General features: G+C 51.0%; 9 protein-coding genes across 9 annotated transcripts; 5 read left to right on the forward strand and 4 right to left on the reverse strand.

The window, feature by feature from the left end:
• Nucleotides 1-56: 56 nt before the first annotated feature.
• Nucleotides 57-2,046, forward strand: M437DRAFT_41875 (mitochondrial precursor protein; the record flags this gene model as incomplete). Its single annotated transcript, XM_041020461.1, has 3 exons — nucleotides 57-366; nucleotides 444-1,748; nucleotides 1,808-2,046. 3 exons carry the CDS (start codon nucleotides 57-59, stop codon nucleotides 2,044-2,046), a joined length of 1,854 nt encoding a protein of 617 aa, XP_040882535.1.
• A 1,521-nt stretch (nucleotides 2,047-3,567) lies between these two features.
• On the forward strand, nucleotides 3,568-4,753 carry M437DRAFT_64113 (uncharacterized protein; the record flags this gene model as incomplete). The annotated part of the gene is made up of 2 exons (XM_041024360.1): nucleotides 3,568-3,843; nucleotides 4,013-4,753. The coding sequence occupies 2 exons, from the start codon at nucleotides 3,568-3,570 to the stop codon at nucleotides 4,751-4,753; spliced, it is 1,017 nt and encodes a 338-aa protein (XP_040882536.1).
• Nucleotides 4,754-5,586: 833 nt separating this feature from the next.
• Nucleotides 5,587-6,366, reverse strand: M437DRAFT_42387 (alpha/beta knot; the record flags this gene model as incomplete). The annotated part of the gene is made up of 1 exon (XM_041020562.1): nucleotides 5,587-6,366. One exon carries the CDS (start codon nucleotides 6,364-6,366, stop codon nucleotides 5,587-5,589), a length of 780 nt encoding a protein of 259 aa, XP_040882537.1.
• A 1,745-nt stretch (nucleotides 6,367-8,111) lies between these two features.
• On the forward strand, nucleotides 8,112-13,546 carry M437DRAFT_41939 (uncharacterized protein; the record flags this gene model as incomplete). Its single annotated transcript, XM_041020478.1, has 4 exons — nucleotides 8,112-8,543; nucleotides 8,841-12,407; nucleotides 12,459-12,708; nucleotides 13,092-13,546. The coding sequence occupies 4 exons, from the start codon at nucleotides 8,112-8,114 to the stop codon at nucleotides 13,544-13,546; spliced, it is 4,704 nt and encodes a 1,567-aa protein (XP_040882538.1).
• Nucleotides 13,547-13,971: 425 nt separating this feature from the next.
• On the reverse strand, nucleotides 13,972-16,686 carry M437DRAFT_82476 (uncharacterized protein; the record flags this gene model as incomplete). Its single annotated transcript, XM_041027750.1, has 1 exon — nucleotides 13,972-16,686. One exon carries the CDS (start codon nucleotides 16,684-16,686, stop codon nucleotides 13,972-13,974), a length of 2,715 nt encoding a protein of 904 aa, XP_040882539.1.
• A 364-nt stretch (nucleotides 16,687-17,050) lies between these two features.
• Nucleotides 17,051-18,553, forward strand: M437DRAFT_42926 (APG6-domain-containing protein; the record flags this gene model as incomplete). Its single annotated transcript, XM_041020650.1, has 2 exons — nucleotides 17,051-17,135; nucleotides 17,184-18,553. 2 exons carry the CDS (start codon nucleotides 17,051-17,053, stop codon nucleotides 18,551-18,553), a joined length of 1,455 nt encoding a protein of 484 aa, XP_040882540.1.
• Nucleotides 18,554-18,758: 205 nt separating this feature from the next.
• M437DRAFT_41848 (uncharacterized protein) lies at nucleotides 18,759-20,165 on the forward strand (the record flags this gene model as incomplete). Its single annotated transcript, XM_041020457.1, has 1 exon — nucleotides 18,759-20,165. One exon carries the CDS (start codon nucleotides 18,759-18,761, stop codon nucleotides 20,163-20,165), a length of 1,407 nt encoding a protein of 468 aa, XP_040882541.1.
• A 360-nt stretch (nucleotides 20,166-20,525) lies between these two features.
• M437DRAFT_14231 (uncharacterized protein) lies at nucleotides 20,526-21,127 on the reverse strand (the record flags this gene model as incomplete). The annotated part of the gene is made up of 2 exons (XM_041018755.1): nucleotides 20,526-20,947; nucleotides 21,010-21,127. Coding segments are annotated over 2 exons (540 nt in total), but the record flags the coding sequence as incomplete, so codon positions are not given.
• A 1,260-nt stretch (nucleotides 21,128-22,387) lies between these two features.
• M437DRAFT_9758 (uncharacterized protein) lies at nucleotides 22,388-24,555 on the reverse strand (the record flags this gene model as incomplete). The annotated part of the gene is made up of 5 exons (XM_041029111.1): nucleotides 22,388-22,961; nucleotides 23,016-23,425; nucleotides 23,492-23,743; nucleotides 23,870-24,313; nucleotides 24,406-24,555. Coding segments are annotated over 5 exons (1,830 nt in total), but the record flags the coding sequence as incomplete, so codon positions are not given.
• Between the last annotated feature and the right edge of the window lie 776 nt (nucleotides 24,556-25,331).

The raw sequence follows: 25,331 nt of genomic DNA on the forward strand, positions 1-25,331 counted from the left end.
TTGTCTTTCTTCAGCCTGTAATAATACTAGTAAGCGCATAGCCACGTCTACACAATATGGCCTCGACAATCCCCGCCACCCAGGCCGCCTCGCAGCCCAGCTTCGTCAAGCTCGAACCGTCATCATCAGTCTGGGATCGCATCACAACTTGGGCCTCGGAGCACAGGGCTGCTGTTTACACCATTGCTGGTGTTACCCTCGTTGCTACCGGTGCCGGAATCTACTACTACACATCCGAGTCTGCTCCTACGCCGCAAGACCTTGAGGCTGCCGCCGAGAAGAAGAGAGCTCGCAAGGAGAACAAGAAGGCCAAGAAGAACGCACAGAGAGAGCAAAAATCTCCTTCGCCCGAGACCAAGTCCCAGCGTGCGTACTGCTAGATCCAAGTTTTCTAACCTGTCCGTCCTGACTCTCCCGACCAGAAAAGCCACAAGGGGCATCAGTACAGAGCGAAGATGACGTGCCCGAGGTGACAGAGTCCACTGTCGCAAGCCTCTCAGATGAGACCAAGAAGGACTACGCTGCCAAGCTCAAGGCTGCTGGAAACAAGGCCTATGGATCCAAGGACTACAACCGCGCGATTGAGCTCTACGGCCAGGCTCTGCTGTGCAAGGCTGACCCCGTCTTCTACTCGAACCGTGCTGCATGCTGGAATGCCATGTCCAACTGGGAGCGCGTAATTGAGGACACAACAGCTGCTGTCAACCTCGACCCCGAATACGTCAAGGCCCTCAACCGCCGCGCACACGCCTACGAGCAAACGAACAAGTATAGCGAGGCTCTCCTGGATTACACCGCCAGCTGCATCATTGATGCTTTCCGTAACGCGCAAGCCGCCGAAGCAGTCGAGCGTCTGCTCAAGAAGGTGGCCGAGCAAAAGGCCAAGGCCATCATGGAGAAGAAGCAGCGCCGTCTGCCTAGCGCTACCTTTATCACCAACTACCTGCAAAGCTTCCGCGACAGAAAACTCTCAGACACCATTTCCGAGAGTTCTGATCTGGCCGAGAACAGCGGCAAGTGGTGGTTGCGCAAGGGTCTGTTGGCCATGGACAAGAAGACGGGCGAGGGCTACAACGAGGCTGCCGAAGCTTTCGAGAAGGCCATCGAGGCCGGCGATCTTGGCGAGAATGAGGCTCTCGCATACAACATGCGCGGTACCTTCAAGTACCTGCGCGGCGAGACTGACGCCATTGACGACCTGAACAAGAGTATCGAGTTGGACGCTACCTTGACCCAGAGCTACGTCAAGCGCGCCAGCATGCACCTTGAAGCCGGCCGTCGCGACGAGGCGGCAAAGGACTTTGAGGACGCAATCGCTCAGAACGACAAGGACCCTGACGTTTTCTACCACCGCGCACAGCTCAACTTCATCCTCGGCGACTTCCCAGAGGCAGCTAAGGACTACCAAAAGTCGATTGACCTTGACCCTGGATTCATCTTCTCCCACATTCAGCTTGGTGTTACACAATACAAGATGGGCAGTGTCGCATCATCAATGGCCACTTTCCGCCGCTGCATGAAGAACTTCGAGAAGGTGCCCGACGTCTACAACTACTATGGTGAGCTGTTGCTCGACCAGCAAAAGTTCCAGGAGGCTATTGAAAAGTTTGAGACTGCTGTTCAGATGGAGCAGAAGGAGCGCGTCACTGGCATGAACGTTCTTCCCCTGATCAACAAGGCCTTGGCTCTTTTCCAATGGAAGCAAGACTTCTCGGCCGCCCAGGAGCTTTGCGAGAAGGCTTTGATCAGTAAGTTATGCCTCTTAGCCGATCAACACGTAACGGGAAACGCTAACCAAACCTCGCAGTTGACCCTGAGTGTGATATTGCCGTTGCCACCATGGCACAGCTACTGCTCCAGCAAGGCAAGGTCCCTGAGGCTCTCGAGTACTTCGAGAAGGCTGCCGAACTCTCGCGCACTGAGCCCGAGATTGTCAATGCCCTCTCTTACGCCGAGGCCACCCGCACACAGCTGGAAGTCCAGGAGAAGTACCCTCAGCTCGCCAGCAGATTGCAGGGTATGCCTCCTTCGGCCGCCATGCGATAAACGACCACTGGAGAACACGGAAGCCAAGAAGGATTGTCTTGGAGGAGGTTGATCCAGGATGAACACGCACACGAACGAAGAACGGATTTCGACACTCTCCAAAAATTGGTGCTGAGAGTTTTCGAGCTGTAATGTGTTCAGCAAAAAGGGGAAGCGATGCGCGAAAAGGTGTCACTATTAGTTTGTTGTTACACTTTTCCGGAGACTCTCCCTCACCATTATGTACATTATATTTCATTACTTCTGTCATATTTTTGTTGCTCTCGATCCATTACGCTTTTTCTTCTGACATGTTGCACAATCGAATCAGTTGAGAGTCATGTGAATCTTCAGATGGTGGCTCATGGTCTCTTCCGAAGAAGAGAATTTAGAAGAAGAAATAGATTGTTCAGGCTGTAGTGCCCACCCTGTCCTTGATGTTCTTCCCATTTGTTCTCATGGAAGATCATCCGTAGGTTCTTCTCTGCGCAAAGCGATATTGATTGCAGATTTGCAGGCGTCTCACCATTATCTTGTTATCGGACGAGAAAGTCAAATGGTTGTGATCGGCTTTCTTGTGGTTCCACTGTTGCTCAATGAGAGCAGATACCTTTTCTTAGCAAATCTACTCTGTAGTGAGTGCCGTTCACAAGGATGGAAAAATTTCCTTGAAAAGCGACAATTAACGCTCAGACAAAGTATAGATGATTTGACCATCAGGTTTGTAGTTCCACGAGGAGCTGGAACGCGATAATGGTCCATGTACTTTGTACATACAGGGACCGGCTGTTCTCGCAGAGGTTCACGCAGCTGGGGTTGTCCCAAGATGGGGCCAGCGCGCGAAAGCAAAACAAAGCGTCCAATTCTTGACGTCCAAGGTCTTGGTGCCCAGAGACCCCAGACCGTTTGGTTTCATGCTTGACGTATTGTTATTCCCATGCCATTGCCAGAACACTGTGAATGTAAGATGCTCGATTACCGACGCTGCCGGTTTGTTGGTAGATGGCCGTCATCAGCAGCAGCAGTCAACGTAATCTCTCGGACGCGAAAAACATTGAACCGAATAAGCGCCTCATTGTGTTGGATGGGCTTATTTTACTAGGTAGATTGCGGTGATTGCGAGACCGGCAAAGTCGGCCGGCCAGAGCGAGCGAGCGCGCCTCCGTTCAAGGGAACCAAGAAGCGCGGGGGCATTCTTTCTCAACGCCCAGTGCCCACACAATTCGACTCTCAAAACCTTGCCAGTGCCGCGTCCTGAAACTCCCAGTGTCCCTTGACTCTCTTTCATCATCCACTCGAGTCTGCTCGATCATCTTCCGCCTTCTGCCGTACCATGGACTTCGATTCTTGTTGATACCCCAGCTCCGTCTTTCTTAAAAACCTCTGGACATCCCACATAATTCGTCCCGCCTTAACTTCCACCACTACAAACCATAATGTCTCTTTGAAAATTAGCCTGAACCGCTGTTCCCGCCAAAATTTCATACACGACCATCTTCATCCCAGACGTCCTGGATACTCACCGCTTGATTTCACTTCGACATGTTGGATGAAATTCCCCTCGAAGATCAGTATGTCTTCACTTCACTGCGCTATGATGGCTCGATGAAGCGCAATGCCCAAAACCCTGTGTGTTGTCCGGACTCCAAGGCCGCATATCTCATCAAATATCACTATGAGCGTCTCGTCACTGCAGCCGATCATCTGGGCTGGTACGACACGAATAAGAGGCTGAAAGGCCCCGTTGATCTGTTCAATCGCATCCAGACCGCTGTCGCCGAACACAAGAAGAAGACCGGCAACAAATGTCCATTCAAGGTACGTGATTTGTTTTGTTCTTTCTTCCTGCAACCATGTGCGTCATGGTTCTTTGTTCCAAACAAAGACGCGCATGCGCCACAGGCACGCGATAGTCTCCAAGAGATTGTCACAATCAAAAAACTTCGTGCTTGTACAATGAAGCACCAAGGCTGACAATGTCTCACAGGTTCGAGTATGCTTGCGTCACAGCGGGAAAATGGAGATTGGAGTTGAGCCAATCATGGCCATGAAGCAGCCACTTTTGTTCCCGACCACATTGGATCTGGGCAAGTCAAATCAGGAGGCGGCCTCTCCAACACCCATCTTCAAGGCCGTACTGGATGTTCTGCCAACGCGGACTACGACTTTCACCCGTGCCAAGACTCACTACCGGACAATGTACAACTATGCCAGGCAATGCGCTTCAATTCAATCATATCAGGATGCCAAGGAAGTAATTTTGTTTAACCGCGACAACCAAGTCATGGATGGATCTATTACAACTCCTTACTTCTACCGTGATGGCAAATGGGTGACCCCACATACAGATTGTGGAGGTCAACAAGGAACTACTCGCCGCTGGGCTATCGATCAAGGCATCTGTCATGCTGGCATTGTCGACATTGCTTCCATCAAGCATGGAGAAATCATTTGGCTTAGCAACGGTGTCAAGGGATTCTTCACTGCTCGCTTCGTCGCCTGCAACGATCGCCTTGCTCGCACTCCCAGTTATGAATCTCGCATCTCCCAAGTTTCCCGCAGCGATAGCGGGATCGAGGAGAAGCACACTATCCCTGCTCACCAGGATGAAGTCGCCGAAGACGACATTGAACCAGGACGTCTCAAATACGCCCCTGAACCCGGAGCCGACGACTTCCGAAACTCTGCTTTCAGTCTCGATGTCTTTGAGCGCGCATTGAAGCTGTAAAGATGTTCTCTTTTACTCTTCTACTTTCGATTCTTTTACTTGATATCCCCATGGCTCGAATAGCCTTTTACTCAATACAATTTTTCTGTTTTGGATTTGCTGGAGAGTCGAGAGGCATGGTTGGCTTGTGTTGGAAGGTGGCATCCTCGGACTCGCAATGGACGTTTCGTCGATATGGAGCCAAAGAAGCATATGGCAGGCGCGAAAAGTCAGACTTTACTATTAGAGCTGCTGCTACGAGAAAATGGATCGTAGTTAGTTTTTTTTTCCCTCCTTTGATTTCTTTTGTTTCTTTTTGTTGCAAAGAAGCGATTATAGATATACCCTTTTTTTTTTCTCCTTTTAACAACTCTGCCGATTTTGTTTTCTTCTTGCTCTTACAGTTCTCAAGTCATTGCCGCTTCCTTCCGAACGAACCGTTTTCTCTGACGTTGTTGAGGATGTGATGTAGCTGCGCGCGTGCCGGGCACATCCATCTTCCATCGCGATGGGGGGTTGCCGCATTAACCGTTCAGCCCCGGCTGATGTGCATGGAGGATGATGTGCTTTGCAGAGTACTGTGCAGGCTGCAGGTCGCACACATCACATGCACCACACCACACTTGCTGCAAGGCCATTTCTAGCGTCGAATACGAACAGGGTCTGATTTCAATCAGCATCGCAGAAACCACAAGACCATTTTCTTTTCTAGGAGAAGAGCATCTGAGAAGACAAACAGCCTACTAGAGATGGAACAATCTTAAACACACTTTTCAGAGAAGAGGAAGAGAAAAGGTAATGTACAATAAAAAGTCGTCATACTATATATACAAACATTTCCATCATCGATCTTATCACACGATCCTGCCGGCAACACTACCATCCCTCGGTATATCCTTAGGAATATCTTCAAGATTATCAGGTTTTCTGAAGAAAGCCTCGAGCAACACCGCAACACTCGAGCCAACGTTCAAACTGTCAACGCCGACATCGAGTCCAGGAAGAGCAGGCTTGGCACCTCTGATGCCTACATTGGCATCGGCCTTTGTAGCAAGATTGGCACGAAGACCTTCTCCTTCAGCACCGATCATCAAGATACTTGGACTCTTCGAGAGTGGCGAGATCATGTTTGAGGTGACCAAATTACCCTTTGCCGATTTTGCAGATGCGGCGTTGGGAGCTACGGCGGCATGAACGGTCCAGCCGCGTTTCTTGCAGGTAGTGATGAAGTTTGCAGGTGTGGGGATGGAGAGAATAGTTAATGCTTCTGCGGCTCCTGAAGCTGCTTTCTGGACGATGGGTAGATTCACGGGTGCGCAGGTGTTTGTGCAGATGGCGACTGCGTCGACGCCGTAGAAGTGTGCTGTGCGCAGGATGTTACCTAGGTTGCCTGGGTCTAGGATGCCGTCGAGGAGGAGGACTAGAGGGCTGCGCCATGTGTGGGCGTAGTGGAAGGGGATGGTTGGAGGGGTGCCGTTTACTTTTGCTTCTTCGGCACTTTGGTCGGCGAGGTCGATGGGGATGGCAGTGTCTGTTACACTAATCTTGCCTAGCGATTTTGTGGGAAGTGTTGGCAGGGGCGAGGCTTCGAGGATCAAGCCGTTGTGAGGACGACCTTGAGCCATCTTATCCATCTTGGGAAGGAAGGAGTCATCGACATCTGTGAATCTTACGCCAGCCTGCCTGCAGAGAGTTTTGATGTTGCTGGCGCTTGGCGAGTTAGAAAGCGCGCGGCTGTGAATATAAACATTGTACATCTGGCGGCGTCTGGCAGTGAGAGCTGCAATGACAACGTTGAAGCCGTACAAAAACTCCGAGGCAGCTGTCGTGTATGGAATCGAGACATAGGCATCCCTGTCATCACGAGACGATTGTGGTAATGAGCGGCTGTCTCTGTCTCGCCTGTCTCTGGGCTCCTGAATCTCCTTGTTTTTGTTCTTTCTGTCGTTGTTCTTTTCCCGATTGTTGTTGATGAGGGAAAAGAGTTGGTCGTCATCGAGTCGACTTTCTTCTTCGAGCTTTCTTCTTTCTTTTGCTTCCCTGAAAGCGTCCTTCTGCATTTCTTCATCTCGTCCCTGAGATTGCCTTGCTGATTTGGCAATGTCGAGAGCAACTGTGAGCTGTATAGGACGCAATGGCTGACCGCTAACAATAGCAGCTGCATTCTTGTTGACAAGTTCCTGGATAAGAACGCCACGCATGTCCTTGCTTAGCACGGTCATCTCTCGGAGCTCTTGGGCCCAAGTAGCAGCTTGTTGTGCTGTAGCTGGTGGCTGAATAGGATAGACGGATGCTCTGGTAGCACTCAAAGGATCGCCTCCCTCAAACCAAGGCCTACCAGGAATGAAGATGTTATTTGACCTTGCATTCTTGAGAGCGTTACCCATATGTTGTATCACACGCAGCCACTCGCTCTTTAGGCGGGACATAGTAGGCTCGACAGTGGCAAGGTCTTGCTTGAAAGTCTTCTTGAGCTGTCTTTTTACATTGAGCGCGGCAGCAGGCTCGTCCTTTTCGAACTGTGGCAAAGCAGAAGGGCGGGTTGGCAGAGCTCTAACATATTTGTCCTCGGCTAGCTGAACAGCGTCCATTAGACTGTTCCAGTTCTCTTTGGTGAAGTGGTGCTTGTCGGTGAAGGGGACATTCAAAATATCGTATCTTGGATTGTCATCGATAGCATTGCCTTCGGGGCGCTTGTTGGACCTGCGAATGGTGAAGGCTGCGTTCTTGTCGGCTAGATTCCGATTGTGGTCGCGGCTTCTCGATATGTGCCTGTCCTCGCGGTCCTCATAAGCGGCAGATGGATTGCGAGCATAGTCATTGGACCTGGGGCGGTGGTTGCGATCTTGCCATGGGAAGGTGGCACCACGTTCGTCGTTGGTCTCGTTCGGATGATCAAGGGCTTTGCGGCGGTCTCTGCGGATGCCCTGATCGAGAGTGCGGTTGATGGCCGAGAGGGTGGATTTACGGCGGCATTGCAGATAGAGTCTAGGAGTACGCGCTTGCGCAGAGGCGGCGGCGAGCATTCCAGTCGAAAAGAATTGGTGGCGGTATTTAGTGTTGTACAAAATAATCAAGTCAGAGAAAAATAAAATGCCCCAGAAAGCATCATGGTTCAGGGTCCAAGCTCGGTGACAGTCGCGTCCGGCTCGGTATCTGTCGCGTCTTCCCTTCTCGGTCGCTCTTACTCAAACTGTCGCGACTTCCTTCAGTGTGATTCATTCGTCTCAAGTCAGGTCGACAGCCGGTCTGCTCTTTCCTGGCAAGCTGCGCATCTCTATCCCACTTATACGCCATCTCTTCCACCCTCTCTCTGGCTCAACGCGCGCTCTGTTCTGTCTGCGACGTGCGTGCGAATGCCCATGTACCATAATCAACCATGTCCGATTCCGAAGATGAACTGAACGTCGACCTCTCCCGATGGAAGCCTCGCACAGTCAATACGGCCCCTCAGCCTTCTGCTCCTGCTCCGCCTCCAAGGACCTTTGCCTCGATTAACACTCCAGCCACTGCCACTGATACTGCCAACCACTTCGAAGACGACGATTTTGATATTGACGCCATTGTTGAGGGCATCGCCGTCGGCCATGAGGATGCTCTACAACCAAGACCCTCCACTTCCCAGTCTGTCGCATCTACAAAGCCCAGGCAGACTGTCCAGGTTGTAGTCACCCAAGACCCCGATTTCAACCGGGACGACTACACCGACTGTACATATGGTGCCAACATTGTGCGCCGTGTCTTGAAAGAGGTTGCAAAAAATGAAGATGTATACTACAATGTCGAGTTCGTCGATAGACATACGGAGCAGGTGAGCCCTTTCACCACTACCTATTGACACTACCCATCGTTGCCTGCAGCGCTGCCTTCCCATTCACACCACTATATATCTGTCGCGAGCTTCATATACCACTCGCCCCATCACTATTTCTTCCTTTTCACTGTCATCGACCTATATGAAGGTTACAGAGCTTCATCCTACGCGCACACACTTCTCTTTCAGTCTTGCTATAACTTCTTCATCTACCGCGTTCACGAAGTTTCGAATTTCTCCAGCCTCGTCGGCATGCCTCCACGTCGTATCAAGCTAATCCTCCCTGCCCGCAAGGTCTCCTTCAACGATCTATTACAATATGAAAACGGCCAGGATGCTCTACAAGAATACACAGAAAACGTCCAAGATGCCGACGATTATGCCGAGGAAGAAAGCGAGGTCGAACGAATTCAGCGCCCGAAACCAAGCAAATCTGGTTACGTCGATACTGTTGAAGCGCTTGACTACCTTGATCAGGAAGACTATCCTTCACGCTCGAGAAAATCGCGGAAAGCAAGAAACTACGACAGCGACTCCGAAGATGATGGCCCAGCTCCTCGTCGCTCTGGAAGGGTGGTTCCATCAAACACCGACTCTAGAAGAACTTCAAGACGGCTCAAATCCATATCTCAAGCTGACTCAGAAGACGATGATGATGGCTTCGTTCTCCAGTCCGATGTTCTTCCCAGCAGGAAACGCAAGCGTTCTCTGAGGTCTCAAAGCAATCCTATCAACTACGCCGATGGAGACGAAGAGGAACTGCAGTACAACAACTCAGGATCTCGCACCTCAAGACCTACAGGTCAGGGTGTCCGTCAGTCTGGTCGTTCAACCCGTCACCAGGGTGACATGCAGGATCCGGGTGTTAATGACATCTACCGCTCCGAGTCAGAACCACGACCTGTCGCTCCTCCCAAGCCTGTTGGAGCCCGCGAGTCTTTTAAGGATCTACCACGATCTGATCCTTTCCGCGCTCGTCACATTCAACATTGTGACTCGTGTCAGAACGGTACTAACTTTGCCCCTCTGATCTACTGTCAAGGCTGTGTCTACGCATACCACAAGAGCTGCATCGGCCACCGTGGATCGAGAGAGCATCTGGTCACTAAAGTCGGTAAGAATGACTTTGTGCTTCAGTGTCGTCGCTGCATCGCATTCCCTATGAAGAAGGACCATACAGCACCCGATCATGGAAGGTGTTCTGACTGTAAGCAACATGGCGCTTCATGTGTGCCTTTCCGAGAGCGTAAGACCCCTCAACAGGAGCAAAAGGATCGCGAGGAGAACAACGGTGAAGACCCTACCTATCCAGTATCCCCAAAGCTTATCAACAACCCTGACAACGTCATGTTCCGCTGCACCGCCTGCTCAAGAGGCTTTCATTTTGAGCATCTGCCGCCCAAGTCAGACAGTCTCATGGATCTCGACAGTGATGATGTGGCAACTCAGAGGCTTCAGGACTACAGCCAGGATTGGAGATGCAAAGAGTGTCTCGATTGCCCAGGCAAGGTTGGATCTCTTGTCGCATGGAAACCAATCGACGAGGACAACTACGATCCAAGCTACGGCTATGACAGAGTTCCGGAAGATGAAAAGGCCTACCTTGTTCGCTGGGACGGAAAGTCATATTTCCAAGCTGCTTGGATGCCCGGCCCCTGGGTCTGGGGTACTACGGCTGGTGTCATGCGAAAGGCATTTGCCAAGCGAGATGAAGCACGTCAACCGAAAATGAGAACAGAAGATGCAATCCCTGAGGACTATCTTCGCATCGATATCGTGCTTGACGTCAAGTACACGAGTATCGTCAACATCTCAACAGAAGAGGTTGACAAGGCACGTATTCGTGAGGTCGACACGGCTTTAGTAAAGTACAAGGGTCTTGGCTATGAAGATGTCGTCTGGGAGAAGCCTCCTACGCCTGATGATGCCGATCGCTGGACTGACTTTGTAGTTGCTTACAACGATTGGGTGCTTGGTAGATTCGTGAAACAACCCAAGCCGCAGCAACTCAAGACTCGACTCGAGAAGGCAAGATCTCTCGACTTTGCCACCAAGCTTGAAAAGAAGAAACAGCCCAGTAACATCACCGGAGGAGAGCTCATGAAGTACCAGATGGAAGGTCTTAACTGGCTCTACTACAAGTGGTACACGCACAAGAACGCCATCTTGGCTGATGAGATGGGTCTTGGAAAAACTATCCAGATCATATCTTTCCTCGCCACCTTGGTCCAAGACTGGAATTGTTTCCCTTTCTTGGTAGTTGTTCCCAACTCAACTTGTGCCAACTGGCGTCGTGAGGTCAAGCAATGGGCCCCATCTCTGAGAGTTGTTGCATACTTTGGCAGCAAGGAGGCTCGCGATCTTACCTACCGCTATGAACTCTTCGCTCGTGATAGTAAGGAGCTAAGATGTCACATCGTGGTCACGTCTTATGACTGTGCTGCGGATGAGAGCGCTCGCAAATTCTTCAAGTCCATCCCTTGGCAGGCACTGATCGTGGACGAAGGACAACGCCTGAAGAGTGACAAATCGCAACTCTACTCTGCATTGGCGTCTCTAAGGGCTCCGTTCAAAGTTCTTCTGACCGGTACCCCTCTGCAGAACAATGCACGCGAACTGTTCAATCTTCTACAATTTCTGGACGACACATTTGATGCCAGTCAACTTGAGGAGAAATTTCAAGAGCTTGACCAGGCCAAGATCCAGGAGCTGCATGGCATCATTCGCCCCTTCTTCTTGCGCCGTACTAAGGCTCAAGTCCTTACCTTCCTTCCTCCCATGGCTCAGGTCATCGTGCCCGTTTCGATGTCAACAGTTCAAAAGAAGTTGTACAAGACTATTCTTGCCAAAAACCCTGATCTCATGCGCGCCATTTTCCAGGGGGCGAAGGAGCTCAGACCTACAGAGCGTGCTAGTTTGAACAACATTCTCATGCAGCTGCGCAAATGTCTTTGCCACCCCTTCGTCTATAGCACCGAGATTGAAGAGAGAAACGTGTCACAAGCTGTCAGCCATCGCAACCTTGTCGATGCCAGTGGAAAGCTACAGCTGCTCGAAATGCTTCTCCCCAAGCTCAAGGAGCGTGGGCACCGTGTGCTGGTCTTCTCTCAATTCCTTGACATGCTCACAATGGTGGAGGATTTCCTCGATGGTATGCAGATGAGGTGTCAACGTCTCGATGGTACCATCAGCAGTTTGGAGAAGCAGAAGCGTATTGACGAGTTCAATGCACCCGACTCTCCATTATTCGCTTTCCTGCTCTCGACTCGTGCTGGAGGTGTAGGTATCAACTTGGCCACTGCAGACACTGTTATTATTTTGGATCCCGATTTCAACCCTCATCAAGACATTCAGGCTCTCAGTCGAGCCCATCGTATTGGTCAAAAGAAGAAGGTCCTTTGTTTCCAGATTGTCACTCGTGCCAGTGCGGAAGAGAAGATCATGTCTTATGGTCGACGCAAGATGGCACTAGACCACGTCTTGATCGAGCAGATGGATGCAGAAGATGCTACAGACCGTGATCTCGAAGGCATCCTTCGCCACGGCACCAAGGAGTTGTTCGATGATGATGGAGAAAAAGACATCAAATACGACTCAGCCTCGATCGACAGATTGCTCGAAGTTAGTCACATCGAGCACACAAAGGCTGGCGAAGACAAATCCGCAGAATCTACTTTCTCGTTCGCCAGGGTCTGGGCCAACAACGAGCTAGAAGAAACTGCTATCGAAGGTCCAGAGGCCGCAGAGGTGGCCCCCGATCGTGATGTGTGGGACAAGATCCTCAAGGAGCGTGAGAGGATTGCAGCAGTCGAAGCTGCTGCTGCGGAGCAGGCGTTCGGAAGAGGTCGTCGAGCCAAAGCAGTAACGTACACCTTCTTGAAGTTGACCAAACACTCTCGCTAACTACGACAGACTATTGACTATGGCGATGGCGCTAACCAGGATGGTCCCGATAACATCGAAGGACCTAAAGGCACAGATCAAGGCTCGCCTATCCGTGTCTCCAAGCGGGCACAACTGGACGAAGACTACGACACAGACTTCCAAGCCGACAGTGATGAGGAGAGCATTGCAGCGGAAGAGGTAGAGGACGTTGTTGATCCGGGAGAGCTACAGATCCCAGACCAACCAAAGACAGCGTCTAAGCTGGTCAGACCACCTGGTAAGGAACTCTCCTTGAAGAAAACTCCCACCAAACCACGCAAGAGTCCAAAGAAGACCAAAAGAGCGGTATCAACACCGAAGAAGAAAGCGGCCTCAACGCCCAAGAAAAAGAAAAGCAAGGTGCCTGCTACACCTACTTCTGTTCCTAGATCTCAGACCCCCTTTACTCCTACAGCATCCAATAGCAGAAATGCCAGAAAGGCCCAGATGAACATACAGCAATTCGGCGCTGCTGCAGTGTCTGCAGGATTCATTGATCTTACTGCGGACAGTGACGAAGATGTTTCCATCATTGGCGTTCAACCTCTACCTCCACCACCTCAACAGACTGAAGATGAAGCAGTGATCTGAACATAGGCTAACCCGTGTACTATTAACCAGCCCCACCGACCTTCCGTCGCGTCGATGTGCCAACGTATCGGAACTATGATCCCGAGTTCACGATCCCAGCATCCAACGGCAACCCTCCTCGCAAGCCCCAAATGGCATCTTGCGTAGCATGTCAACATCTCCATCCCTTGGGAAGTTGTCCTCTCAAGCGTGCTGGCGTTGAATATTGCGGTCTTTGTGGCCTCGCCCACTACGGCTTCTCTCGCATCTGTCCACACATTAACTCAGAGACCCAGGTCAGAGAGATGATACGAGCGGTGAAATTATCATCGGAGCCAGGACATCTCAAGTCAGAGACTTTGAAGTATTTGACTGGACTAAAAGGTACTCTGGTTCAAAAGAAGAAGAAAGAGGCTGAGAAGAAGGCTGCCGCTGCTAATGGCAGTGCACACCCGAGCGCTGGTCCGTCTGCAGTGCCAGGACAGCAGCCATTTCACATGATGTAAAAAGATGAGAAATAAACGGAAGGAAAACACACGAGTCTGCATATACCCCTTTTAATGCAAACGATGATGATAATTCGTTCTTTCCTTCTTACAATGTTGATGACAGTCAACATGCGCCTTCTCCGCTCACAGTCTTGATCAATTGTGTTTGTTCGCCACCTTCTCTTTTTAGTCACGAACTGGCCAAGCCCTGAAGTGTTCATCGGATATAGAGACACATTTCATCTATCAATGCTTTCCGAAAAAAGGCCACCGTCAAGCCAGAACTCCGTGCTTGTGAAAGATATGCGCAATGCCCTGAATGTCCGTCTCCAGTTCCCACGCACAAAACTCCGGATCCATGCAGGCTCAAGTATGTGATAACAACATAAACAAAGCAAGAAGCAAAAACAAGAGCAAAGAAGCATGTAAAGTGACATCAGCCACTAAGCAAGTTCATCCTCTGATCCATCATCAGGTTCAGCCATCGCCTTCTTCTTCAACATCTCTTTTCTTCCAACCGTCTCTCTGATAGGAGTACTAAACCGACTCGCTGACGTACTGGGCGTAGCGGCTGTCTTGGGCGTGATGGAGGATATACTCTTCCTCATAGATGCAGATGGGGTCGATATGTTCTTTTTACGGAGAGATGAAGTTGGAGCGGACAACTTCATTCTTGCGACTTCGCCAGGTCCAGGAGGTAGCAGAGAGTTATTGGTTGCTTGACGGGTAGAGCTCCTCACGCTGCGTTGCTGGCCCTCAGAAGATGATGTCTGAGACGAAGTTGGCGATGGCAAAGGCGGTGGAGAGGAGAGTGGCGAGGAAGATGGCGAGCGCAATCGTGCCTGTGGTGCAGACACCAAGGGGCTTGGGGGAGGCGGCAGGTTGGTGAGGAAGTATGGGCCGTTGGTCGTAGTTGTCGTGTTTGGTGCATCGGCATAGCGTTTCGCTGTCGCTGGAGTATCCATTGACGAGTCACTAACATCGCCATCGTTCTCTGTGTCGATGACCACAGGCTCAGTACGACGTGTAAGAGGTGTGTGTACACGAGGAGGTGTGCTTGCTCGAGATGGTGGATTGGCGCTGTAAGGGGGAGGCGGATGAGTTGGCAATGGCGAGCTTCCTTGGAAGACAGACTCTGTACGAGGTCTGACAGGTGGAGGAGGCATCGTTGTAACTGGTCCGCCTGCATTACCCATCCTTGCGGTACTGCTGCTCAGATGTTGATTTGCCTGAACTGAAGACATTGCACGAAGCTGCGATGTGGCCAGACTAGCAGCAGAAAGACCCTTAGCTTTCAGATACTGCTCAGCGCGTGCAAAGAGGTTGATAGTACTCGATGGCGTATTTGCCAAATCGCCACGCAGATGAGGTGCTGAATGAGTGAATCTCATAGTAGTGTTCTGATGTGCTTCACGAGGCGGATCTATCTTGTTTGGTCGTTTCTGTGGCTTGGTCATTCTTAACACGCCAAATCCACTGGTCGGTCCATAGAAGTTTAGATTGTGCTCCTCAGCAGTATACCGCGCGGGACTGTCGGTGCACAATATGCCAAAGTTTCCGGCCGGAATTGAACTGTCGAAAGTGCGATACCCTATTATCGCGCGTGAAGGGTCTTTTTCCTTTGCGTTTTTCTTCTTCTTCTTCCTAGACCTATCTGGCGGCGGTGCAGAAGAGTCGCGCGAATCCGTACCATCTTCGTCCCCAATTGTAATCGGCATCTCACCGCTGTCTCCGTGGCGGGCAATTTGCTTGTCCATAGCACGTCGCAAGAGTGGAGTATGGAAAGGCGACATTCCAGACGCATTGGCCGTATCTGAGGGGCCTGGAGTCGACAATTCGTCATCGTCACCATCCATTATCTCGATGATCTCGCGCTTGATCATTACGGGTCTGGGCAAATCCTTGAGAACACGAGTATAGCGTCCGGATAGACCTCCTGTGGTTCTGCCAGGCATGCGTGCCGTGATCTGTTGCCAGGTCAAGCCATTGATCTCCTTTAAGCGCTTGATCAAATCGTCTTCTTCTTTGGAGTAGCGGTTCCTTGACGAAGGTGCATCCGAGAAGCCAGCGTCGTCAGTCAAAGCAGGATCAAGATCGAATGAGGTTTCAGTATGCTTGAGGAGCCTGCGACGCTTTTTGGGGCGTGAGGCGGCTGGTGCCCACAAAGATTGGCCGCCAGAAGGAGAATCCCAGACCGAGGGAGCGCGATGAGGTGCTGGAGTGATTGCTGAGCGTTGACGGTCAAAGAAGGAGGGCGGATCGAAAGCATCTTGAGGCAAAGGCGGAGCAGACCAAATGTTCTGAGACTCATTGGAGAACTGAGGTTGTCTGTTGATCGAGGTGGCACGCATGAGAAACTGAGCAATCTGGTTGGCAATATTCTGACCCAACTGTTGGATGGCTTCAGGATCGATATTTCCATTGGCGTCCTGGTGTGGGACGAGCTGGTTCAACGAGTCGACGATAGAGATTTGCGGCAGGGAGTGGTTGATTTCGGTAGATGGAATGATGGAGGTACTGTGGTATTGCTGATCTGGGCTAACCCTTACATCAGACTGAGCAAGTCGGGGATCGAGAGCGAAATGGTCTTGCTCGCGGCCCAAATCGTCAAACTCATCGGCCGACTGCTCGTCGCCAGCTTCAACAGCCGCATCCTCGTCTTGGTAGTCGGCGTCCTCGTCATCACTGACGTCCTCCTCTTCTCGTCCATATTCGTCCTCATCTTGACTGTCCTCTTGACGGGGTTCCTGTTGAAGTTCATCCTCATCGTCGTCAGGGACTTGTTGTAGTTCATCCTCCTCTTCAGGCTCTTGTTGAAAAGCGTCATCCTCATCATCGTCATTGTTGTCATGGCCATCCTCGACCTCCAGCTCATCGGCGAAAGCTCGTACGAAGCGAGAGGAAGCGCTCTTGCCGGTGTCTCGCTCGTGTTGCATGTATTGCAAATGACCGTTGTCGACGACGACCTCGCCGGTTTCCATGTCGATTTCATCTCCAACGCCAGTAAAGTCCCTGGCATATTTCTCAAAAATATGCTCAAAGGTGCCTTTGAGTTTCAGGTCAATCCGCTGTCGGCCGCGTTGGTATTCGTCTGTGTCGTAGCTGTTGGCGTCATCTCTGGATGAGCTGCGAGCTCGAATGTATTCATCGAACGCCATGGCGCAGGTGAGGTCGGCGTGGTGGTGGTTGGCATTTCACATGTCCAGACTTTGTGTCGACAGGTCAAAGAAATCAAGGTGGAAATGGACGCGTTCGAGTCGTGAAATGTTGCCGCGGGGCTGACGCAACTTCCCGTTCCGGCAACTTGGCCGACTCGATCGCGCCTTCCACGCTGCTTCCATCAATCACACGACCTGCATACGAATACCATCAAGCACTCGGCTAGTTTCGTTTGAGCGTTGCCAACACATGATCGTGCTCGTCGTTACCTCACAAGTGTACAACCTACCCTTCCAGCCTTCCTGTGCATAGACTGCTTCTCTCTCATGCTTCTGCTCGACACTGTCTCTATATACCTTGACCATGTATTGTCAAAAATGCAGAACTCCTTTGAAACTCGACTCTTCTCTTGACCATCTCAACCCCTCCTCGTTTAAGATTTTAGTCGGTATGTATAACAATAACTAGTTTGTATCGACCAAAGCTGACCTCAAAGACTCGACCCCTTCTCTACCATCCCACACCCCCCAACCACCCAAAACACTTGCTGCTCGTGAGCGGAGAGATATATATGACAAGGCTGCACAAAATGCTGGTCCAGCCCAGCAGAAACGCTCTATACCGGCGCCTCAGAAGACTGCCACTAACTTCAATCCTGCCATGTCTTATGTTATGTTGAGCGAATCTCAGCTTGGCCCTCTGTCACCAGAAGAGTCAAGTCCTTCGAAGAAGGTCCTCGAAAAAGACGCAAAGTCAACCGATCAGCATGACTCGACTAGTCTTTCTGCCGAGATGGAAAAAAGCTTACGATTATGGGAGATCTTGTCCTCTCGCTCAGACATTGACCACCCAATATGTTCGGAATGTACCGATCTTCTGCTTGCAGGCCTTCAACAGAGGCAGACTACCGCCAACCGTGAACGTCAGGCATATGCCGAATTTCTCAAAAAGGCCAAGACGGACGTCCCATCAGAGGAAGAGCAACGTCAAGCACGCGAAGCCCTAGCTGCTGCCAAGCAACAAGAACAGAAAGCTCTAGAGGAACTTGAAGCTCTTGAAGCAGAGAAGGCTGCCATGGAGGAAGAGATTGCTGCTCTTAATCGTGAAGAAGCCGAACTCGAAGAAGAGGAAGCTGCTTTCTGGCGACAACGCAACGAGTTTGACGATACCGTCACCAAATTCAGGGAGCAGAATGACAGCCTTCTCAACCAGCTACAGTTTGACACCAAGTTACTGGAGTCTCTACAGCGGACGAATGTGTACAACGACTCGTTCTGCATCGATCACGACGGGCCTTTTGGCACCATTAATGGCCTGAGGTTGGGCAAACTGGCGGATCATTCTGTTGAGTGGCCAGAGATCAACGCCGCTTGGGGGCTTTGTGTCCTACTGCTGACTGTAGTTGCTGAGAAGTTGGGTTACACCTTTCATGGTTATAGACCTCTGCCGATAGGCTCTACGTCCAAGATCGAAAAGCTTGAGTTCCCGGCGAACGATCAATCGCGGACAGGAAAGCCCAAGATCACCACATTGGATCTGTTCTGCAATAGTGACCTTCCTCTTGGTTTGGGCTTCCTGCACCGTGGGTTCGACAATGCGATGGTCGCATTTCTAGAATGCCTTCGACAATTGGGTGAGCACGTTGAGCAATCTCCCTCTTATGTTGGTGCTTCTGCCCTCAGTCGCAAGCTACCCTACAAAATAAGCAAGGACAAGATCGGTGATAACAGTATAAAGCTTGGAACTTTCAACCAAGAAGAAGCTTGGACGAGGGCATGTAAATACACTTTGACGTGCTGCAAGTTCTTGCTCGCGCACGCAAGCCACGTTGACGATTTGAAGCAGGATGGTCAGACTACTCGATAGAGAGACAAAGATGAGCTTGCGTGCTACCTACTTCTGTCTACATGTCTCCAGACTGTAGGATCGGAATATATGCAGGCTTGGCACATGTTGCTTCGAGGGGCGGTGATGAGTCGAACTCAGGAAGCAAGGGATCAGAAATACCCCTCGATCAAAAGTTCTTGAGATGCACTTCTGCCACGTCCGCCTGTTGTTCACGTAAGTCAACATGGCGGTGTTAATCTCAGCAGGCCCCAGAATACAACTCATAGCCGGACTATTGCTTACAACAATTCCACTTTGGCTCTTGGCCTGGCACTTTCGGGTGCGAAACCCTCTCTTCGTCAGCCATCAGATCCCGATACACAATGCGTGGACCGTGAATCGCGAGACATTCATTCAGGAGTGGATGGAGAACCAGATCGGCAATCCACCCAATCGTTCAGCTCTCGCTCTACTCTGTCGTAGACCTAACATCAAATGGCGACCGGACGTCGTTATGGATCTAGATGATGCCAATGGCGGCATTGGCAATGTTCGAGGCAACATCTTCGACTTTCTCGGCTTGGCCATCTTGACCGGATCGTCAATCATGCTACCTAGTTTTCAAGCGCGGTCAGCCGCAGACTTGAGCGCTCTTTGGAATGGCAAGATACCTTTCAACACTTTCTTCGACACCGATCACTTCGTAGCCACATTTGCAGCAGCATGCCCGAAGATGGATATCTACATGCCATCAAAGGACCATTCTCTGGTTCCTCCCTTACAGAATCGATACGGCATGCCCAGCATGCGACTGGACCAACATCCCGAGACTCTTGACACACCCACACCAAACACGCCAAAAGGGGTGGTGGAAAATTTCAACCACTGGCTATCTGTGCAGCCAGATTATGATGCAAAGAAGACATCTCTAGTCAGCGTTGGCCGCACCCTCTGGGAAGGGCTCGACACTCGCGCCCTACCTGCAGCCGTACGTAGAGATTTCGGCGGCTCTCTTCGCCTGATACCCGAAGTACGCAGACTGGCAGCTGTAGTAACGTACAATCTTGCTCTCAAATATCATCTTCACAGCATCGACCCAGGCCTTTCGTATTATCCATCGGCTTTCCTGGGCGCACATCTACGTACCGAGAGCGACGCGGAAGCCGCTGGCTGGCTCGACGATGAGAGAGCCGCCGCACATGCAAACTTTACTGGTCAAACCGATGCCTACCTTTCTCAAGCCGTCGAGCACGATCTCTCAGTCATATACGTGGCCAGCGGCAATGCTTCTGAAATATCCCGCTTCGCAGAAAAAGCATGGCATCTTCACTCTTTCAACGTCACATCAAAGTCTGACCTGCTATCTGGCTCTGACCTCGAGGCTCTCAACAATCTCACATGGGACCAACAAGGGCTTGTTGATTACGAAGTGCTTAGACGAAGTTCGAGTATGGCGGGTTTCGCGAAGAGTAGTTTTGCTTTCAATATCGCAATCACGAGAAACGAGTTTGTCGATGTCAATCAGGAAGTGTTGTGGTTGAGGCCGGAGCATCTGAAGAAAGAGGATGTGGCGTTTGAGGATGGATTGAGCAAGATTTGGGGACGATTTCCGTGGCAGGAGGAGAGGATGTTGAGGGGTGCTTGGCCTTGATGTTTTGTGTTCGTTGTTGCTTTCGTCGCTATTTCGTTGCTGTTGTGAGAGTCTGTGGAGACCAGAAAGGGAAGTAGCAACAATGATCCATCGAAATATGTTCAGGTGCTTTCAACTTTTTTACAATGTGAAGAAAATATCGTACAGGTATAACCGAGAATAAGAATAAGGCCACTTCTATGCTCTTCCTTGTCTCATCTCCTTCTTGCCTTGCTTGCCCTTGGCCATGGGCATCTTTGCCTCTGCCATCATGGGAGCCTCGACACTAGCCAAGTCAATATTCCTGGCCTCCTCAATCTCCTTGATACCGTCAATCAAACCAGCCGGGCTGTCCTTCCTTGTCTGCTCGGCCAATTGTCTAGCCTCTCTTCTAGCTTCCAACTCCTTCTTTCTCTCCTCAGTCAACAGCCACTCCTCAGGGAATTGGTATCGCTTCTTCGGCTTGGCGTGTCTGAAGTCCACAGGCACATCCTTGAGCCATGCGCTCTCTGGTGACTTTGCCTTTGCGATCAATGCTTTGATGGTGTCGCCCAGGTAGCGCTTGTTCTGTGCTTGAGTTTCATGGTCTTCGCAGCTCATCTTTACGAGTTTGGTGGTGGGGTTGTAGCGGACGCCGGCTAGCTTGATCAGGTTTTGAGTGTGGGCGGGTGAGAGGGAGAGGTCTTGAGGATCGAATTCAACAACGACTTTTCGTTGGGCGGGGTGTTGTTCACCCATGTAGGTTGTGTAGCGGAAGCGGAGGGGTGTGGCTGCTGTAGGTGGTGTGTAGGGTTTTGTGAGATCTGTGATGTCGCTGTCAGTATGCAAAGATGAACGTCTGAAGAAAGGGTCAAATCAAACGTACTCGCCAGCAAAGGCATCTCCCAACCAGCCAAACGTGCATACTCTCTAATCTCCCTCGTCTGCTCCAACTCGGCATGTCCCAAACTCGAAATATCGTCTCCCTGGTAATCATCCTCATCAGGACCAATATCTTCCTTCTCGCCCATCTGGAAGAAGCCTTGGATCTTGGGCGCTCTTTCCACAGGTCCAGCAGGGTATGTCATTTCCAAATGCTCCAGCTCGGCTGCAATCTGCTCTTCCAATTCGCGGTGGGTACGGCTGTCGTTTGCGAATTCGTCGCGAAGGGCGGCCTCTACTTTTTCCATCTTCTCGCGGTCGGCAGGGGTGAGAGTGTTGTATGTGGCTTTGTCATCGCGGTCGAGGCGGTTGTAGAAGGCCTGGTTGAAGTAGCCTGCAGAAGATGCCTCTTTCTTGTCTGCTGCATCGGCGAGGGTGCGGCGAGTGCTGCTGAATGGTCGTGTGATGGGTTGGATGTGCGAGTATTGGTGGCTGCGCAATTGGCGCGCTGCTGCGCGGCATGCGCTCTTTGCTGCTGAGGCCATGGCGAGGAGGGACGGAGTGTCTATAAAACTGCTGCTCTGCCTCGCTGGCGCTTTGGTATGCACGCCGAAAGTTGAAAGATGCACGGTAAAACTTCGGAGTTTTCATCTTTGCGGGAGGCTCTCCCGAACATCGCCGCTTGCTTGTCCATGTCTCTTCTTGTCAATGCCATTGTCAAGAGTCAGAAGATCATGATAAGATATCACATGCGAAAGACGTTATATTCTCGAGTCTGATGGGCTATCCAGTGAATTGCTGAGCTTCGTCTCTCTACAAAAGAATATCCCTGCACCATGGAGATATATCGTATCATTAAGAGGCAGGGCACGTGGTCTGCTTGTCCATCTCTGGACAAGTTATTGTTTTTAATTAAAATCCATCTATCACTCTGGTTTGGTTCCGAATCTGTAGTAATTCTCGACATGTCAGGAGGACAACCGTGCAAGAAGTTATGCTGAAATACTGCTTTGGGATACTCATTGATGATGGACTAGACTTGGGTTGTTTTGATCGATCTGCTGTAAGACTACCCAAGGAAGGATCATGCTCAAAACCTGGGAATCTCAGTCGGCAATCTCGACCCAAGGAATCGGCAGCCAGGTGAAGAGCCTCTATGTCTGAACGGAGCGATAAATTTGCTCTAAAAGCAGGCTTTTAATGGGAACTAGAGATCATACAGTACAAACCAACCCTTTCATCCAAAAGAGCACAATCTCACCTACAAATCATGAAACACGATGGAGAGTTGGAAACGTAATGTCAATGGTGAATGTATGCATGTGCTTTGTACGCATCGCTAGCAACAGAATCTATATGCTTCGTACATTTTATGCAGCGACTTCTCTTTTCAGTTTGGACTTGAGACTGGCCAGATCGACCTCAGCCTTCCGCTTTCCAAGCACACCAGCACCATCTGGAGTAGTGCTTCGAGCTCTATCACCTCCGCTGGCTCTCTTGACCTCATCATGACATGAAGCATGGAACACACGACCTCCCACCTTAACGGCGTCCATCCATACCCATTCCTGTGCATCTTCATGCCACTCAGTCTCGAATTTCTCCTGACAAATAGGGCAAGCGACATTTGCTGCAGCGCCAGTTGGTGCAGGGATGTACTTCTCACGCACGCTTACAGGCTTGGTAGTAGAAGCCGTAACGGAGCTCGAGTCGACAGCGGCTGACGAGGCATCTACCTCTCGCAAACGGATCCATTCCATCTCATCAATATACCAGCTGCGAGTAAGACCAGCAGCAAGAGCTGCGTCGGCAATACGCTGGTTGCTGCGGAAGTGCCAGTCGAGATGGCGAGCCTTCTGAGCACGACCTTCATCGGTGGACAAGAAGCGACGACCGCAGGTCGTGCATTGGTTGGGTTGCGCATCGTAGAGAGTGTGGACAACCTCTGGACGGAAGCTGGAAGTGATATTAGTTCGATGGTTCAAACTGAGGACTTGCGGAGATACACACCTTTTTAGTGCTGCAGCGTTCATAGGAATGCGGACTTTGGCAGGAGTGCCTGGAGGCGGCATGGGTGTACTGCTCAACTTTGGTGCAAGGCCTTGAAGTTGTTGTAGGATAGATAGCGCAGGGGCAGGGGCTGTAGGTGGAGGGACAGGAGGACCTGACGCAGGCACGGGAGTGGCACTGGATGATGCAGGAAGGATGTTTGCAGCACGGAGAGCATCGAGAAGAGGATTGCCGATAGGTGCAGCCGGGGTTGCGGCGGCTGTACGAGGTGACTGAGTTGTAGGTGGTGGCGGGGGCATCGACTTCAATGCAGCCTGAACTACAGGTGTGCTTGGTTTCTGCCCGTTCGCAGTCGACGCCAGCAGTTGCTCAAGAATACCGGGTGCAAATGCAGGAGGAGCGGCGGGTGGCTGTGTTGAAGGAGTGGGAGCAAAGCCCTGAGGAATGGGTGGCGGAGGCTGGAAAGGAAGAGCAACAGGAGTGGGAGCTTGCCATTGTGATTGTTGAGGTGCGGCAGAAGGAGGAGGATTAGGCTGTGACTGCACTGCTTGCAACTGTGCCACCTGCTTCTTGATCATGCCAATGGCATCGGAATTCAGCTGTTGGGTCTGCACAACGGCTTGGAGGTCGAGCAGAGCCTTGAGCTTAGTCTGCACCTGCGAATCGTATGGATTGCGCGCAAACTCGGTCTGGAAACCTGCAATCAAACCATGGATATCTGCCTTTAGCTTGTTGAGATCATCTTGTGGGTTAAGCACGGCTGACAGTGAACGTGCGAGGTCAGGAGGCAGCTGATTCGGTGCGAACTGTTGTGGCGTGGGCTTAAACATGTTAGTCGTGTTGGATGATGATACAAAAGTGTCGATGTATACCTGTTGGCTGCGGAATCCGTTCTGGTACGGATCTTGTGGAGGCGGTTGGAATTGACTGGCGTTGTGTGGTGGGGTAGGAGTGTTTCTGTAAGTCGTCGACATGGGCCTTCCTGGGATACCGAGAGGAGTGCGATTTCTGGTTTGCAATTGCACCGCGGCAGTTCTTGCCTTGATGAGTGCATTCTCAATGGTGCGAGTGACTTCTGCAGGAAAAACTGGTCTTGGGTCCATGGAGCCAGGCACCGGTTCCTTCCAGGTCTTCAACATGGCTTCCATGCTTTTTCTTGTCTGACTATCTACAAGAGTGTACGAGTCCATGAAGGTAGAAAACAGATTCCTTCCAAGGTAAACTGTGTATGGGGTGCCAACGTTCTTCACAATCGAGTCGAGTACATAGAGTGCAGGCAACTTTCGTCCAGGGGCAGTCTGCAGTCGGGTCAGTCACATGTTCTTTCGAGGGTTGCAGACTCTGCTTGATAGAAAAATAATTCATGAGATCTCGTTTTGCTGAGTCTTACCGTTTTGATGTGCTTCTCCAAAACCATAGCTATAGCTTGGGCATGTTCCGTGTTCTCCTTGGCGATGATGGTCAAGTTGCTAATCTCATATCTGTTGTTGTTCTGGAGATCTTGCAAGGATTCCTGGAAGTCCAGAGCGACCTCGTCAGAAATTTGGTCGGCAGACATGATTCTTCAAGGCAAGGTATTATTTGCAGTAGCAGAAAAGAAGAGAAAAAGAAAAAGACTACGAGTCACGGATAGCTTCCTTCGGAAATGGCTCAAGAAAGAGACAGTCAACGTGCTATCCGGTCCGTAGACAGAAGAAGATGCAGAGCCCTTCGGTCGGATTGAACAACCACAAGAGGTGAGTAGATGGCAAGCAGCAAGCGAAAACTTGCTTCACCAAAAGGCGTGAAATCAGAAGAGTGTGATGGATCAATACTAGCTATTGTCTCTTCCCGCCCACAATAAGCAGCCCACTGCTCTCAATAGATGCGTGAAGAGCCGGCTCTTGATCTTCTGCGAAGACGCTGTGAAGATTCCTCCACTTTCACCCCGATGCCTTGTTTTTTCTGCTTGCGCTCAAAGCTGCAGCGGCGAGCTGTAAAGTGGTTCTCTTTGTCCTTGCTCTTTCTGGTCGTGCTCTTTTGTCTCTATTCGCGGACAGGTGACGATCACAGAGGTTAGTGGTGACTTTGCAAGAGCTTCGTTCAGTCGGACAAGCGTATTTGGCGTAAGTCGCAGTCGATGTGCGCGAGATTGCAGGTCGGATGGAGTGGTAGCGGTGAAGAAGATCGTCGCGAGTAGTAGTGGTGATTATGAGACGTTCGGTCGTTGGATCATTGTCGCACGCGGTCGAAGAGCAGCGTCTGGCTTCTCTTAGTCTGGCGTCTTGGCGGAAGTAACCCGAAACTCACATCGCCTTGGCGACGCCGATGACCGCA

Source organism: Aureobasidium melanogenum, assembly GCF_000721775.1.
Source record: "Aureobasidium melanogenum CBS 110374 unplaced genomic scaffold scaffold_4, whole genome shotgun sequence".
Lineage (NCBI taxonomy): Eukaryota > Fungi > Ascomycota > Dothideomycetes > Dothideales > Saccotheciaceae > Aureobasidium > Aureobasidium melanogenum.